Source organism: Seriola aureovittata, chromosome 16, assembly GCF_021018895.1.
Source record: "Seriola aureovittata isolate HTS-2021-v1 ecotype China chromosome 16, ASM2101889v1, whole genome shotgun sequence".
In the NCBI taxonomy this organism is placed as follows: Eukaryota; Metazoa; Chordata; class Actinopteri; order Carangiformes; family Carangidae; genus Seriola; species Seriola aureovittata.
Genome location: NC_079379.1, coordinates 4,389,143 through 4,406,726, shown reverse-complemented (window position 1 = coordinate 4,406,726; position 17,584 = coordinate 4,389,143). Strand labels below are relative to the sequence as shown.

Below are 17,584 nucleotides of genomic sequence, written 5' to 3'. Positions count from 1 at the left end.
GTTTACAGTGGTTAGAGATACAACCGCCATGTTGTGATTTGTCAGGAGTGTAAGATGAAAAACTTGTTTATTAACGTTTCTTTCGATGGGTTGAATGGTGTTTTTAATTATACAGTAACTGTAGGCTGTAAAGTTTTAAAATCATCACATCTAAAGTGATTATACTGTATTTAATACGATGAAAACGGAGGTAAAAGCAACGACTAGACTGTTTCTCTCCCCACTGGTTGTCCCTATCTCCACACCAAAGAAGCACATGGCTCCGGCACGCGCCGACTGTTGCCTACCGGCGACTCTGCCGCGCTGCGATTGGCTGAAATTAGGTCACTCGCTGCCGTTCTCGGCCTTCTATTGGCTTAAAATAGGTCACAGTCTCCGCCCACAGGTTTCCCCATGCCACTGCCGCGTGAGGGGCTGGCTGGAGGGGGGAATAGGAGGGGAGGGAGGGAGGGAGGGGGTGTCAAAAATCAATTAACTAAAGATCCATAAAAAATTTTTTTAACTAAGATAACTAATAAATAAAATAAAAAAAGTATAGTAAAAAAAAAAAAACATACATTAAATAACTATTATAAAATTACAATAATAAAAAAATAAATAGAAATTGAAAAGATAAAATAAAAGTACAAAACATGATGTCATATATTATTATCCAACATATCATATTGTAAATTTTACTAAACTAATTCAAACAAAAAGTACATTTAAAAATAAGAAAATATTACACAAAAAATGTCAATATAAAATAAAAACTAATTAAGAACGTTTTTGTTTTGACAATTTAATGTTTTTCGTTGTCATGTTAAGGTGTCAAACTATTTTTCATACCTGATAATGTAACAGTGGTGGAGAGTAACTAAGTACATTTACTCCAATATTGTACTTAAGTACCATTTTGAGGTTCTAATATTTTACTTGAGAATTTCCATTTTCAGATACTTTATATTTCTTCCTCACTACATTTTTACAAATATCCTTTTACTCCACATTTAGCTTGCTAGTTACTTATCAGATTAAGATCTTACATGGATGTTAATGCATACTGTCCCTGTGAAATGAATGGCAAACCTGAAACGTGAATAATATCCTAACAATAATAATAACAGCCTATTAATTTATTACAGGAGTAAATCAAACATAAACATCATGTGTTTCTTGTTGACATTAATTTGACTGACTCATGAATCCGTTGCAGCAGCTGCACTGCGAGAGCAGCAGTTCCTAGAAGGACCTGGAGAAGCCTGCAGGTCCTATCTGGTGACAGAGTGCTGTCAAATATACATGACAGGAATGTGTTGGTAGTAAGAGGCCAAAATAATCTTTGTCACTCACACACATATACACACACGCACATACGCACACGAGTAGGAGTGTGTGTACGCTGGCATGCATCAGGGAAAGTGTGGAACAACAGCTTGACTCCACTAATGTGTGATTCGAGTTTCATGAGCCGTTTCGAATTGAAATTATTTTCCCCTTGGTCCTTTCCAGCTCTAGTTTACTGTCTATTCTATTGTAATGGCACCATCTAGTGGGCGACTGGTGGTAATGCGTCAAAACATTACAGCCGTCCACCTTTCCAACCCATGTATACACTAGTTTCCCCCGCCAAAAAATAGGGGCCGCTGTGTGGTCAGGCCAGCTCACCTACTACATGCCTCAGGTGCACAACACCTTACTTCCTGTCACTATACCTGGAGCTCTCTGAGTCTACACTTGTGTGCGTGGGCTTTATGCATCAGAGAAAAACCATTTCAACACTCCTATAGTAGAGGGATGGATAAAAATATACACGATGTATTAATTATCTAAAACAAGCTTTGAGGGGATGGATGATGGAGTCTTAATGGCATTTTACAGACAGTTGTTGGTAGTCCATTTAATAAAGTGCTGGATCCTCCTAGACCTAAGGCTTTGTGGAGGGTCGATGGGAATAGATAAGTAGTTTAATAGCAGCTGTGTGTTGTCTAAATACAAATATTTATTGCTAGAATATCTACTCCTAGATCATCCACTGAGCTTAACCACACCAAACTAAAGCATCATTTTGACAATTTTTACCCAACTTATAACTACGACTAAGACTGACTGACAGAAGTCATTTCTCTGAACTACTGTCACCATTATACCAACTTGCTTGCCCATGCAAAACTTCAGCCATTTTAATTAACTTTCTCGAATCTACATTAACAGATGCTTTGTTAGTAAAAGCTTTGAAGAGTGAATGGTCAATTTTTCAATTTAGAATCTATTGTTTTTATCAAGTTTTGAACTGTGAAGAACATGTATTTCTTTAATGGACCTGAAAGTAAATGAACATAGTCAAAAAATGTTTTAATACCAGCCCTGATCGTTCTTATCTAAATCAAAGTATACCGAAATTAAATACACTATGTCATATGGTTTAAAAGAGGCCATTTCATCCGTAGAAAGTTGTTCCAAAGAAAACACATTCTCCTGAATATCCATGACATTGTTTCTGGAAAGTCATGCGGTTGAGTTTTTTTGAGTAATTTCTTCAATGTTTCAAAGCAACATAAAGTAAATTCCATTCACCTTCATTGTATCGGGCTGGAGGTAGAAACTTCCAAGGTGCATATCGCAAAATCTGGGAACATTTTTTTGATATTATGGGAGGTGGATCTTGCGTCTAATTCAAGTGGAGCACAGGTGGGAGTGCTTTTTAAAAACTCCTGTCTGTGGTCATGTATATTTTAGCATCTGGAGCTCAGTCACCACGTGCGATCATCCATGTGAAGTTTGCCAACACAGATTCATACTTTTTAGATGTTTAGTTACATTTTTATGTTATTTACAGAAATTTCAGAGCCAAAGGTGAGTTTGTTTTCCACTCCAACGTATCTCTTTTGGGCACTGGGCAGTGATGTATGAACACACCAACTAGATCACCAAATTTCTCAACTTGACTTCATTGTGTGATTTTTTTAAATGAAGTGAAGTGCATGACAATACATTTCTGGAGACATAAGGCGCCATTCTTCCACTTTCCCCCAGTGTTTTATCTAAATAATGTAGAGCCTGCTTGATTGATGTCATCTGTCAGGTCACAACATTTTCACAATGGGTTTTTTTTTTTTATGGGTAGTATTTTAAAATGGATATAATTTCAAATTTTTCTAAAGATTTCCAGAAGTAATTTGGTATTAATTACAGGGAAAATTATGTGTTTAAGACTTCCAAATAATTCATTGCAATTAAATGTGAGTGCACCTAGGAAGTCTTTTAGCTTGTGCACAAATATGCATGAAATGCAATATTTGTGCACAAGATTGCATAAAATTCAACCTCCGTGAAGAATTAATTTTCCAAAAATAAATTTGTTATTAATAAATATTTGCTTGTGTTGAAGTGGACATTTTCTTTCAAGGAAATTACAATTTTTCCTATAATTAGTACCAAATGACATTGTTCTTTTGAGAAACCTTGTAGGAAATGATAAATTGCTTAAATTATTGTTCCACAAGTTTCAACATGATTTCTATTATTTCTCACAACCAGAAATTATGCCTTTGTGGGGAAATTTCAAATACCAGCTTTTAACATAACAGTGGACGTAACATTTCAGATTTTTTTTATTTGATTTGAGGGTTTTCAACAACTCACTTTTAGGCAAAGAAAAGGATAGTAATTTAGTAATATTACATGTTTTAGTTTTACAGAAAAAAAGAAAAACACGTTTGGACAGGACCTAAGTAATGAACTATGTGTACACGCTTTTGTTACAAAAAATTGGGCATAATTGTGGCAATGAGGGAGCAGGTAAAAGGGGTGCAGGGAGGGGGGAAAAAAAAATATCACATCGATACATATACTCATCCCGCTGTTTTACAAAGATAGCCCCCAACTCGTTCCCTCCCACCCATACAATACCAACAATGATAAAAGAAATGATACTTGGAGTAAAAAACAGCAAATAATCAATATATAATAAAATATAATACGAATTGTACAGTACACTCCGGTTATTTCTGTTGTCCTTTTCAAATCCTGAACACATTAACAGTTTGAGTCGTGTTTTCTCTCCATCCACGCCTCTTTAAAAAATGACAAAAGTAGTGTACATTAAAAACAAGATCACCAACACTTTACTGTTTTGTCTTAGCTCCTTTTTTTTCCTTTTCAGTCACTTTAGCACATCAACTAGTACTGTCTTTTGTGCCGGATACGACTATTTACTGATGTAAAAGTCATTTTCATGAGGCTATTAAGTGGGGTCAGGATTTCTTTTTTAATAAAAAGATAATTTTATCTTGAGGGCAGATTTCATCTCAATATAAAAAGAGAGATTCTCCACTGGGGGTAACAAATAAACACATACAGAGCAAGAGACGAGGACTATACTGTTTAACTGTGAATAATGTGAAAACAATTTGTAAAAATAAACTGGTACTAAAAAGGTACCTCACTTCTACAATAGGCATCCAATCCATATTGATGCGCAAACACTGCTAATGGGAAAATTACAAATAAAAAAACAGGATGCAAAGGAAAGTGGATGAATGCCTTTGTCAAATAAATGCTACTAAAATTGTCTCGTGGTCTAGAGTTCCTTCACCTTTGGGGAAGAGGAGACAGATACTTAGAGTGGTTCTGATTTTGGGCCTTTTGAAGTCCACGCTAATTTATCGACCACCTCTGCTGTAGTAAGTTAGGATTGTATACAGATTTAACCGGGGGTGGGGTGTGGGGGTATTATGGGAGTTACACTAAACCCTCCCCATTCTCCCACCTCTTTTTGTTAAAAACTTGCTAGCTCTTTCTTGCTGCTTCTTGGATTATTTAAAAAAAATAAACATCAAAAGAATCTATTCTAGAAAACTGTTTTTGTTTTTTTTACTGACTGTACTCAGTCAGAACTGTTGATCTCTCAGGCTGGACCAGAACTGGAACCGTCAGCTGGACTGGTGACTGGTCACTATCTGACTGGTTATGAGACGATGGAGATTTTATCTTCATCAGTCCCCAGTTCCCGGACCCGCTGCCGGCGCTCATCCCTCGACAGGAGAACTTGTGGCGAGCCAGGAGCCGGGAGTTCCAGAAACGGTGTCGGCATCTGTGGCACTGGAATGCAGCTTGTTTGAGATGCTGGCCCCTGTGTTTCAAGGCTTTGTGTAACGAGCCGGTGCGTCTTCCACACACCTGGCACCGCAGTCGGGCGTGGCGGCCTGAGTTTCTCGGCGGGTGCCTGATGGCGTGGTGGACCAGCAGAGAACCGTGCTTGGCGTATGTGGTGCTGGGGCAGATCGGGCAGGGGAAGCGCTTGATTGGGATATCCATTGAGGTAAGCCCGGTGACTCTGACGGCGCCCCCGGACCATGACTTCACTTTCATCACGCCGCCCTTCATCCTCAGCTGGGCCAGAAGCTTTTTTTTGTTGAGCTGTGCCTGCAGTTTCCCTCTCTTTTTCCTCAGGATCATCAGCTTCCTGCGGGTGTCTTTACTCAGCGGGACACCCACCAGCTTTCCGTCTCTCATGATGCTGTGGATCACCACTCGCCTTTTTTTCTTTCGGTGCTTTCTTGTCTGTCCATGCCGTTTTTGGAAGTTTTTTGAGCGGTAGTGAAAAGGGTGCTGCAGCTGGGGTTGTGGTGGCGGTTGTTGTTGTTGTTGTTGTTGCGGTGGTGGTGGTGGCGGGGGTGGTGGTGGTGGCGGCTGCTGTTGCTGTGCAGAGGCCCCCTGCTGCATGTGAGATGAGCCAGTGTAGTTGGAACCTGAACCTGCATCATAGAAGAGGGGCGAGTACCCGGAGGGTTGGGACTGGCTGACGCGATGCCCGTTGCGGTCGATGCCATGCTGAGACAGCTTGTGCCGCACTAAGCTGTTGGAGTAGGCGAAGGCTTTGCCACATACTTCACAACGAAAGGACTTTTCCAGCCCGACGCCGCCACCGTGGACAGTCTGTTGATGTGCCGTCAGGTGGAAGTAGTGGCGGAATGATTTCCAGCACACTGTGCAGGTATAAAGCCTCTGGGAGGGGGTGCCCGATGTTGGAGACTTCTCTCCTTGGGAGCAGGAGGAGAAGTAGTCAGAGTTTCCCGAGTTGGCGACCTGACTGAGGGCAGCAGCAGCACCTTTGATTCTCCTCCCCTGGTTGTCGATCTCCCCTTTCCTGTGCAGCTTCCCGTGACGCACCAGGCTCTGCGCATACGCAAACATCTTGCCACACAGGTTGCATTTGTAGTTCTTTTGACCAGAGTGCACAGTCAGATGCTTGGTGAGGTGGAAAGGCTCGCGGAACATTTTGCCGCAGACGTCGCAGGCGTGAGGTTTCTCCCCTGTGTGAACGCGGTTGTGGCGTCGCAGGGTCTCCGCCCTCCTGAAGCGTTTGCCACAGATCTGACATCCATACGGCCTCTCTGAGCCATCCCCAGGAGGCGCAGGGCTCCTCCTCCTCCTCACGATGGTGCTTGGGTCCCTTTTCTCTCTGGGCTTCCTAGGCCTCCTGGGCTTCGTGTGGGGTTGGCTTGGGTGGGTTAAAGGCATAGTGGAACCGTTGAGGCTGGACGTGGATGATGGACCACCCATGTTACCAAACCCCAACCCCCCCAGCAGGCCTCCGATGATATCCCTCCTCTCTCCTTCCCGACTCTCTGTGTTAATATCACAGGAAGCCGCGGCTGCAGCGGCGATGGCCGACATCGCGCTGCTCGTGACCTCGTCCTCCGAATCATCCAATAGAGAGGAGAGGGGGAGGTGTGGCTGCTGCGGTTGGTGGTGGTGGTGCTGTTGCTGACTTTGAGGGTGCGGATGAAGAGTAGGTGCTAAAGGGGCCTTGCGAAGTGTTTGGCTGGTCATTTCACTGGCTAGCGTGCTCTCTGATGAGTACAAAGACGAGGACTGTGATCGTCTGTAGTCGTCGACGCTGCTGCTGTAGGACGACTGGTTCTGGTAGCGACTTCTGGAATAATCTGTTGCATACTTGTCATTAGCCAATGCTGCAGCATCGTTTGAAATGCCTACCCTGTTTCCGCTGCTTCCCATTTTACTGCTGCTGGGGTTGGACGATCCACTCCCTCCGCTGCTGCCCCGGTTTTTTGAACTCCGGGGAGGTTTGCCGCAGGCGCCTGACGCAGCGTGATTGAGAAGAGAGGTGCTCTCGCGGAAACAACGTCCGCACGCAGGGCAGCGGAAAGGCTTCTCGTCATGGATCTTCTCGTGTCTCGTAAGTGACTCTCGGCGGTTGAAGGACTTTTGGCAGATGGTGCAGACAAAAGGCCGGTTTTCTGAGTGGGTGACGCTGTGCTGGATGAGGTGACCCCTCTTTTTAAATCTCTTTCCACACTCACCACAGCAGAATATCCTCTCTGGGCTGGGGGAGTTACAGTCCGACTTCCTGCTTTGGCTTTCTGGCGTCAAGCCGTGGCTGCGGAGATGCCTTCGGAGGCTGGAGAGGTGGGTGAAGGTTTTACCACATTCACCACAGTGGTAAAGGGGTTCTGGTTCGGGCTGGCCAGATGAACTGGTACTGTGGCTCTCTTGGGATTTGGACAACTGTTGGTTACCGTTGGCTACAAGCACAGAGGTGGAGTTTGAGGAAGGGGGGGCAGACGAGGAGGAGGAGACGGTGGAGGATGACTGTTGCTGTGAGGACGATGAGAGAAGAGAGGAATGTGGTGGCTCGCTTCCGATGCCACTTATCCCAACTCCCCCAGATCCTCCTCCCACAAGGCCTGATGAGGAGCTCTGACTGTGCCCACTTGAGCTGCTGTTATGGCAGTTACTAACACTGCTGCTGCTATGGCTGTGGCTGCTGTGACTGTGGCTACTACTGTCTGTTTTCCTCTGGGGCAGGTAGCCCGCCATCGCTTTCTTTCTCCTGCTTCCTCCGCTGGAAACCGACGTGGACGAGCTGTCTCCGGACTTTGATGCATCGTCTTTAGAGAGGGACAGGTGGAGTGGAAGGGGGAGGGGAAGGCCTGCCTCTTGCTGCATTAGTGATGCTATCTGGTTGGAGGAAAGGACTGGAATGCCTTGGAAATCAAAGCCACCCAGTGGGGCAGGCTGGGGAGCCGGGTGGAGAGGGTGTGGATGGTGAGTGTGGCTGTGTGGATGAGATAAGGCATGAGGGGTCAGCTGCTGTTGCTGCTGCTGAGGCTGTGGAGCTGTGTGGCTGTGGCTGTGGGATGAGTGGAGGGCAGGGGGAGGCGCTAGGGCCGAGTTTGACTCAGTGGCCCCTTGGCTGAGGCCCAAGCCTAAGTGGTTGTGAGTGCCTTGCTGGACCAGGAACTGTTCCAGGCTGCTGTTGGTGGGTACTCCAGACAGGAAGTACTGGTTGGCGGCGAGCATGCAGCTGAACTGCTGGTGGAGGCTACGGGGATCAGACTGGCCGACTAAGGGGACTGCAGTGCTGCCAGAGGGGTTGTTGGAGGCTGAAGCAGAGGTGGAGGGAGAGGGTGAGGAAGAGGAGGGACCAGGGGAGGGCTGCGGGACAGAGAGACCTGGATGCAGCGGCGGAGGCGGGGGCGCAGGTGTGACGACACCCCCAATGACTCCTGCACCCCCCCCACTGCTGCTCCCACCAAAGTCAAAACGTCCCATCCCAGAGTGGAGCTGCTCCTGAGCCAGCGCAGCCTCGGCCGGGTGGAAAGGCCGCAGGAACTGGGGGTACCCCGATGAGGAGCTCCCGCTCCCGCTGCTACTGCTCATTTTACTGGACTTCCTGGAGCTGTGAGACGATGAGGACGACTGGCTCTGGTGGGAGATGGAGGGGGGGGCACTCATCTTGGCGAATAATGATGAGGAGTCAGCGAAGGCATTACTCCGAGTGCTCTGGAGGGATCCAAGGCCGAGGCCGGAGAGGAGGCTTCCAGAGGTGTCAGCGGAGGGCTGGTGCTGCTGCTGGAGCTGCTGCTGATGCTGTAGCTGGACTTGCTGTTGGTGGCTCAGTTGTCGTTCTAACCCAAGGCCTTTGAACTGATGGGCTTGGTGTCCGCTTAGCATCTCTAAAATGTCCATGGGGTACTTGCTGAACTGGAACATCTCCAAAAGCAGATGTGGCTAAGTGTCCAAGGCCAAACTACCTTGAGCACTTAGTCAATAGTTGCTGGAAACAGCAGTGAAGCTTTGTTAACCTAATAAGGTCTGATTTTCAGAGGTAGTCCCGTCGTGACCTCTACCCCCAAACTTCAAACAAACCGCTGTAATCCACAAAAAGCCGATGCTTATGTTTCTTACATAAATATATCAACAGAGAGTAAAAGTTTTACCCTCCATTCAAGAGTGAAGCCTTCAAGTGCTTCTGTGGGATGTTATAAAAAAGGGTCATAAATAGGCAATATACTAAATTATACTAAAAAACTGAGTCTGTAGTGTTTCTTTACTAAGTGTTCCATAACCGTGTGCTGAGTTTTCAAATCAGGTCATGAAGCAGGAGTGTGTCCGCTATTTCCGTGGAGGACGGACCATTGCTTCAGTGCCCTCCTGTCCCTTCATGGAGTTCTTCTGGGAGCTCGAGGAAAGAGAAGGAGAGGAAGGAACATTAATGTCAGAAAGTGATTTAGTGACTCGATACTGAGCAAATAGACTGAACAGTTTTGGCACAGTTAGTTCAGAAACACTGTCTTGCCGTCGGTTCTTAAAGCTGGATGCTGAACATCACAAAAGGAACTGCACAAATAAACAACTCATTATTTTCTAAAGCCTGTAGTTTCTGTTCCTGTTGTACTACTGTATATTATACATTTATATGTTTTATTCTTAAAGATTAATGTATTTATTCTTTTCAAAACACATTTTCCTAGAGAAAATAAAAGCGTAGTCGAGGGTCGCCTACATTTTTGGCTAAAAATATAAGCGTGTTGACAATGTCTGACTCAAGATAAGATGGAAATTAGGTCACTGCCTTCCCTCATCACACTGAATACTCACTCAGATGCCTGAGCAGCTGTTGCACAATTATTTTTATACGAACTCTCTGGAAATCTTGGAAAGTGCTCTGCGTTTGATCATTTGTTCAAGCAGGTAAAATGTTTTCCCTTCAGCTGGTTTCCTAATATCACACAGCCTGAACCCACTGAACCCAGAGTGCCTCACAACAGCTGCCGTAAACTTAGAGCTTGAGTTTGTGCTAAGTGTTTTCTTTAATGTTTTATTTTTAATCTTCATTATTTTTATTTTGGATGTTTAAATGTGTTTTTCTGTCACCGTTTTAATGTGAAAGAGCAGTTTTATTCTCATTATTGTTTAACTAAGAATTCATTACTAGACATAAAGCTAAACATAGAAATCATTACAGACAAAACTCATCCACATGAAATCTTGGCCCAATAATAATTGAGACAATTACTTATTATACTGGTTTTCTACTTTTAATATGGCATTAGTTGAATAACCTGAGTTGCTCAACAGATAATTAACAAGCTAAAACTTTGATTATTAATCATTTCAGTCATTTTTCAATCAAAAAGTCTAAACTGTTCTCTGGTGCAGCTTCTCCCCTGTGAGGATTTTCTCTCTTCAGTCATTAAAAGACAAATATCTTTGGGTTTTAATCTGTTGATCAGGCAAAACATGACATTTGGAAACATCACCGTGAACTCTGGGAAATGGAGACAAACAAATAATTAATCAGAAAAATAATCGACAGACAATAAAAAAAAAATATTGTCAGTTGCCCTTTAGTTGCCCCATTCAAGCATGTGGAGACACTGGTGAGTGGGGCAAATACAGACAACAAGAGGGAGAAGAGAAGAGAGCAGCGGCCCAAAATGCCACGACTCCTGCAGGATAACATGGCTGCCTGTCGCCTCCAACACACACACACACACACACACACACACACACACACACCTAACTAAATGCCAGATAAAAAACAAAAGGTGGTCTGGTGGACAGTGTTTCTGTGCGCAAGACGAAAAACACAAGCTGCTCGGCAAATCCCTCCTGTCAAAAGTGCAATCTGATATTTAGAAACTGAAATTTTCAATTAACTTCACTGATCATGTTCCTGTTTTGTTTCTTCTACCTCCAAGGTTTTTTTTTTTTTTTTTTTAAAACCAATTAGGAAGAAAATGTATTCATACAAATGTGGGTCGGTGCGCGGAGCAGTAACTTGATACTGTAAACCCATCGAGGAACGCAGCACTTCACTACCAATATAGAAACGGATGCTTCTGGTGTTATTTCTAGTGTATGATATCACTCAATTACTTAGCATCCGACACCTTGAGCATTTACAGCTGATTCAGATAACATCTGACTTACCGATAAAGCCTGTCTATCAAATCTGTTATTTCGGTTTGTCTGCAAACTGCGTGTTTACTGTCGCACAAACAGTGAAACACCCTCAACTTCTAATTTACTGTTAAACAAAACAAAGGAGAGCAGCCAGTCCTCACAAATGTAACACTAAAATAAATACATTTGAGTATGAAAAAAAAAAAAAAAAAAAAACATTTAAAATTATAAATTGATTAACAAATGAGTTCTTGATTAATTTTCTGTCAGTCAACTAATGGATTCGTTGATTCGATTAGTTGTTTCAGCTCAATAATAATGACACCATCACCCATCCAAACATCTTCAGTGCTTCGTTCTTTAAAGGACTCCTCAACATTTTTAACCCTAAAGAATAAATCTGATTCAACACCATCTCCTGAGTCTGAATACTTTTGACATCAATCTGCCACTGAGTGCAAAAGCAACTTCATCTAAATTCTGCTCAGTTACCAGTTTGTCTAACTGGGATGGCCTGAGATAAATGGCACCCACCTGCTTCAAGGATCTGTGCGATCATTCGATTTATCAATTGATATTTAATCAGCAAATATTTTGACAATCGATCTGCATTACTATGAAAACACTTCAATCTTGATCTGATTACAATGATGCTTTTCTCTCTTTCACTGTGGGCAACAACCTGCTGCTTTTACTCCTGAATTAAACATCAGCATAAAAGCCCTGAACAGAAATAATCTTATGTTTTTGTGCATCTATCTTTTGCTTTTTTTCTGTGTGACATCTCTTTATAAAAGCCGAGGTTAAGTCCGCTCTCCACGCTGACCTTGCCTGTGCACAGAGCACTCGACATGAGCAACTATCCCCTGAGACAGAAACCAGAGAAGCCAAACATCCTCATATGTGCCGTCACATCTGCGTACAGCCTGAAGCGGAGCACAGCGACACTGGGGACTCATAACCTGAGCTGATCGTGTATCTGAGATATCTTTGAAATACGGCTGTAATTAAACTTACAAAACCTTAAAAAAACTTTAATGCTGATTTCCCTCTGAACAATAATAAGAAGAATATATAAAAGAGAAAGTTGTCAGAAAGCTGATGAAGCAGTGAACTAAGCAAACAGATGGTGGCACTGAGAAGAATGATGCTTCTGTTCTCCACCCTCAGGCTTTTCTAACAAATATGTTCCCCTTATAGAAGCTGAATTCTAGGAATCAGATATTCAAAGAACTAATAAAACATTCTGATCAAACAGTTTAGCTGTAGGAAAGAAACTGCCAAAATAAACAATAATCAACTATAACTGTTACAAAAAACAAACAAACAAACAAAAAAAAATCACACTCACAATCTAAAACACAAACTCTGCCGTCTTAGTGCAAAAGCAAATTCATATAAATTCTGCTCAGTTACCAGTTTGTCTAACTGGGACGGCCTGGAATAAATGGCACTCAACTGGTTTAAAGATCTGCTATAACTATAGCTGCAACAAACATTCAATCAATCAGTCAGCTGACAACTATTATGGCAATCGATTAATCATTTTAGCCATTTTTCAACCAAAAATTCAAACATTTTCTGGTTAATGTTTCTTGAATCAGATTATTTCCCATTCCTTTATGTGATTATAAACTGAATACTTTAGGTTTTGGTCAAAACAAGAAATTTGAAAACATCATCTTGGGTATAGGAAAAATTATAGTTAACAAATGTCTAACATTTTATAGACCAAACGATTAATCAGTTTGATGAGAAAATAATCATCAGTTAATTTTAAAATTTAACACACCTGGGTATGTGTTGAGGCAGTGTAGTTTAGCAAAGAAAAACATGTGGGTGCATGACATTAACAATCTAATAAACTACAACCTGAGGAGAAAATGTCAGTTCAGTAGATTTATTAATATTTATATATATATATATATATATATATATATATCATGAGGCAGTGAGCTCTCACATCTATTTCTAAAGCTGCTGAATTTCATTCTAGCTAAATACCAGGGAACTAGCTAGTTTACACCTGTTACACCAGGTGAAGGCATGTAACTAGCTGTTGGATTGATGAGTGTGGGCTAAGAGCTGAATCTGAGGGTGTCAAGTTTTATTCCAAACTAATCAGCATAGCAGATGAATGTATTGATTAGTGACCTTTTCTCCAGAGAGGAGAAACTAGTCTGCGCGTCACCTGCTGCTGACTGATGGAATCAGTGACACATGACCACCAATCCAAGAAGTGAAAACATTTTGCAGCATTTTTGTTGAACGACACTTTTCCTCTCAACTGTTTGCAACGCTTAGCAACCACCTTGGTGTGTTTGCTACAGTTTGGTCAACATGTTAACTGTGAACACAAATACAACTCAACAGAGAAAAGTGGGGAAAAAAATAGTTTTCTAAACAAAAACAAAAATTCTAAATAAAATAAATGAATACTACATAGTAAATTGAAAGACGAAGCCTAAATGCCTTCTGTCATTTTCAACATGCAACCTTATATCTGCAGCTACAACCTAAAGTTTGATTTACTGTTGTGACAGCAAACATTTTTTTAAGTGAGGGTCTTTTTAATCTCTTATTCCATTACATCAAATTGAAATGTAAATTAGGAGCCTAGAAAATTTAACAAAATTATGTGTTACTGTGTGAATATCATCAATACAGTTAAAACAGGAGTCTTGCAGCCCTAGCTTCTCTGGTCTCTCTTTTTATTATCAATTAATCTGCTGATTATTTTTTCAATTAGTCAACTGTTTTGTGTATTAAATGCCAGGAAGAGACATCAAGACATCCAGTTTACTTTCATTTAGTAAAGAAAAGCAACAACTTCTCATGTTTGAAAAGCTACAAACTGTTTTTTTTTTTACTTTTGCTTTAAAAAAAACAAAAAAAAAACATCTAAAAAGAGTATTAGATGCCGATTAAGTTTCTGCATATTGACCAACTCATTACTCAACTACTCGAAATTGCTTTTAGATGTGATTCGGTCTATTTGAAACATGTTAGGAAAACATTTCTTAGCAGCTTATCCACATGCACTAACACTGCGTGTAGAATCAGTATCCGCACGGCTTTCTTAATAGTCTGCATCAGGAAATCTGATCGTTTCAGAAACGTGCTTATCAAACATCTTTCTCTGTGGGGTGTCTTATGCTTAAAATAAAAAACATAACATCAGGTCTTAGCTTTACAGTGCACAGTTGGGTTTCTCAACCTTTTTTTAACCTTTGACCCATTTTCAGTCCCAGAAATCATACGACTGAGTTAAGATATAATTTTACATGAAATCTACATCTGATTAATAATTATTAAATACAAAACCTGCTGTATTATACTTTCAAGAGCACAGAGGAGCTCGAAATACAGACAAGGATAAATTAACAGAGAAAATGAGTGAAGAAAACAGGAAATGTTGACACCTCCACACAGAGAATGAGGGGTCACTGATGGTTTTTATGAGTATTAAAATGATGTGAATCATATGCTGTGACCTTCAGTCACCAGATATCAACCCAGCTGAACACCTATGGGAGATTTTGGAGCAACGTGTTGAACAGCACTCTCCACCTCCATCACCAAAACATTAACTGAGGGAAGAATGATGTTTATCCCTCCAGTAGAGTCCACTTGAGACTTGGAGCCTTTCTGGCTGCACATGGTGGCCCAACATCTTAGTAAGACACTTCATGTTGGTTTTACCTTACACCTTAATTACTTTTCCTTTTTTCAGTATTATGGTTTTAGAAATCTGCTGCGACCTGGGCTGCATTTCAAGCGACCCCATGTACGTTTTGAAGCTCTGTAGTATAGACTACCTAAAAAGACGTTTTGTTGTCGTTACACTACAGACAATATCATGAAAAATCAATAAGAACTTAGATCGGTTTTCTGTAGGGCTACAACCAATGATTCTTTTCACTAGCCATTAACCTACAGATCACTTTCCAATTAATTGGTCTGTGAAACAGCAGAAATTAATAAAAAATGACCATAAAAATTTCCCACAGCCCAGGGTGATTGTCTTTAAATAGCTTTCTGTAATTGAGTAAAAGTCCCATACCCACAGATGTTTGGTTTACAGCAACATAAGGACTGGAAAAAGTGACAAATCCTCACACTGGAGAAGCTGAAACCATCAAATGTTTGACAAGCATCTTTTGCAGATTATGATAAAAAAAGTTGCATGTTGGGAGATAACTTCTCCACACATAAACACATGCTGTCAGTGTTGTTATCAGACAGTCTGAGCTGCAGATTCTGTATCAGCTTCTGCAAAAAAGCAGCGACTTTTCATGTGTGCGTGTGTTTAAAACTCCACTTTACTCTCCATTAAGCCTGCACTTTAAATGTTGATAATATCAATCAATTTGTGATGAGAGCACACGAGTCAAACTGAGGCTAATTAATCTAACAGTTAAGTTTGCCTAATTGGAGCTGTGTGATTGCATCTTACCGGCTGATCCGCAGGTCTGGAGCTTCTTGCTGGACCTCAGATGTACGTGTGAGTGTGCTGGAGGTGGAGGAGGACTGCCCGGTTTCTCCGCCGACAACCGGTACCTTCTGGCCCGACAGTCTGAAACAGATGCACCGATGTCCGAGCAGGTTAGACAGAAACAGATTACCGTTACCACTCACTGACCAGAGCCTGCTAGCATCCATCAATCAACTGCTCAAATGCTGCTTTAACGGTTCGAAAACTGATTAAGAAAACCACATTGTTTTAGCTGCAACTGAACATTCGGACATACAATGTGTTTTAAATGAAGCAAAATGTCTAATAGTGTTGCAATGCTGATATTAAACAACTGAACTGGCATAAAGGAGGTATCCCGGTTACATAGCATAGCGCTAGCAGCTTTAGCCGAGCCGTTAGCTTCGCTTAGCTTGGCAGCTAGCACGTTAGCTGACCGACTCCTGCAAGAAACGGCTTGTTTTTATGTTTTACCTTGAAACATACGACGTCTGGGTGCAACAAAAGCTCAGAAACACGGGGGTAAAAGTGTGAAAAGATCGAGGTGGGAGTGCGCCGTAAGAGCGGGTTCCCTACTGCCTGTCAGCGGGGCCTTTTTCTTCATCCATGGAAAAACACAGAGAAGGGCCTGGCTCTCCATCGACCCGGGAGCGCTGCTTTTCACTCGCTAACAAAAACTGTTTCCGCTGGCCCGGCCCGATGTGTCCATTGTCTGCCGCCACAGTCCTGCAGCTCGCCTCGGCTCACGGCTCGTCTTCACCCAAACAGCGCCTTTGTTTTGTTTCCGTCGTGTTTTTCCCTCTTTTCGCCTCTGCTGGCTGTTTTCCGGCCCGTGTCGGTTTTAGGTGTCCCCCTCTGTAGACGACGGCTCCACCGATGCTGCTAGCGTTAAAATGGTAGTTTCCTGTCTGCATAATGGTTCCGGGTAGAGCCAGGCACAGGTTGGTCTGTCCAGCCGCGACCACACCGCCGCCGCTCCGTTCACATCCACCTCTGCCCCTCCGTTTGCAAAATATGGAGCCTATCCAGCATGATGCTCATGAATAAATAAAGCGTGTGTGTGTGTGCGTGCGTGCTTGTACGTGCGTGTGCATGCATGTTTGCGCTCCATTAAAAGAGATCTCACTGTGCATTCTGACACAATTAAGCCCCCTGTGAGTGTGTGCGTGTTTATGTGTGTGCGTGTGTGTTTTCACACTAAGTGTGTGAAATGTTAATTAGTCAATTAAAGATATCATTACAGTGCATGCTGCATAACATTACAAAGTGTGTGTGTGTGTGTGTGTGTGTGTGTGTGTGTGTGTGTGTGTGTGTGTCATGCATGTGCTGCGGTGTGGCTAGTGCCCAATTTGCATTCAATTAAAGTTACCATTATAGTACAGTGTCTGTATATTGCTGCTGAGTGGGTGTGTTTGAATGTGTGCCCCCATCTGTTTACTTTGTGTGTGTGTCTGTCTGTCTGTCTGTGTGTGTGTGTGTGTGTGTGTGTGTGTGTGTGTCTGTCTGTCTGTCTGTCTGTCTGTCTGTCTGTCTGTCTGCGTTTTGCGGAGAAAAATTGGCTGCACTTCTGTATTCGTGTATTTCTGCATGCATGTATTTCACACATGCACACGCACCAAATGATGAACCCGTTGGATTTTTCTAATTCCCTGTTGTGAGAATATAAAACACTGAATAAACAGAGTCTCAACAGAAGCTCAGGGGGACTATTAAAGGGTCAGTTCACCCAAAACAGCTACAAACTACACAGAAACACATTTATTCATCATGAGAGCTTTGCTGGAAATATCTGCTGTCACACCAAAACAAACAAACAGACAAACAGTTAATAGTTAATAAACAATTTTATGAAAAAACAGTCAGAAAAGAAAAAGAAATCTTAGTTTTAAGTCCAGTTTAAAGTTCTCCATATAT

The 17,584-nt window shown here is 42.4% G+C and overlaps 1 protein-coding gene across 2 annotated transcripts; it reads right to left on the bottom strand.

Moving 5' to 3' along the window:
- Nucleotides 1–3,575: 3,575 nt before the first annotated feature.
- On the bottom strand, nucleotides 3,576–16,696 carry znf865 (zinc finger protein 865). 2 transcript variants are annotated; one of them, XM_056399095.1, is made up of 3 exons: nucleotides 16,145–16,696; nucleotides 15,653–15,772; nucleotides 3,576–9,469 (listed from the first exon to the last, which is right to left on the bottom strand). In XM_056399095.1, the coding sequence occupies exon 3, from the start codon at nucleotides 8,998–9,000 to the stop codon at nucleotides 4,855–4,857; it is 4,146 nt and encodes a 1,381-aa protein (XP_056255070.1). In that variant the 5' UTR covers nucleotides 9,001–9,469; nucleotides 15,653–15,772; nucleotides 16,145–16,696; the 3' UTR covers nucleotides 3,576–4,854. The 2 variants fall into 2 exon arrangements, with proteins under 2 accessions (XP_056255070.1, XP_056255071.1); XM_056399096.1 differs by having other exon boundaries at nucleotides 3,576–9,462.
- Between the last annotated feature and the right edge of the window lie 888 nt (nucleotides 16,697–17,584).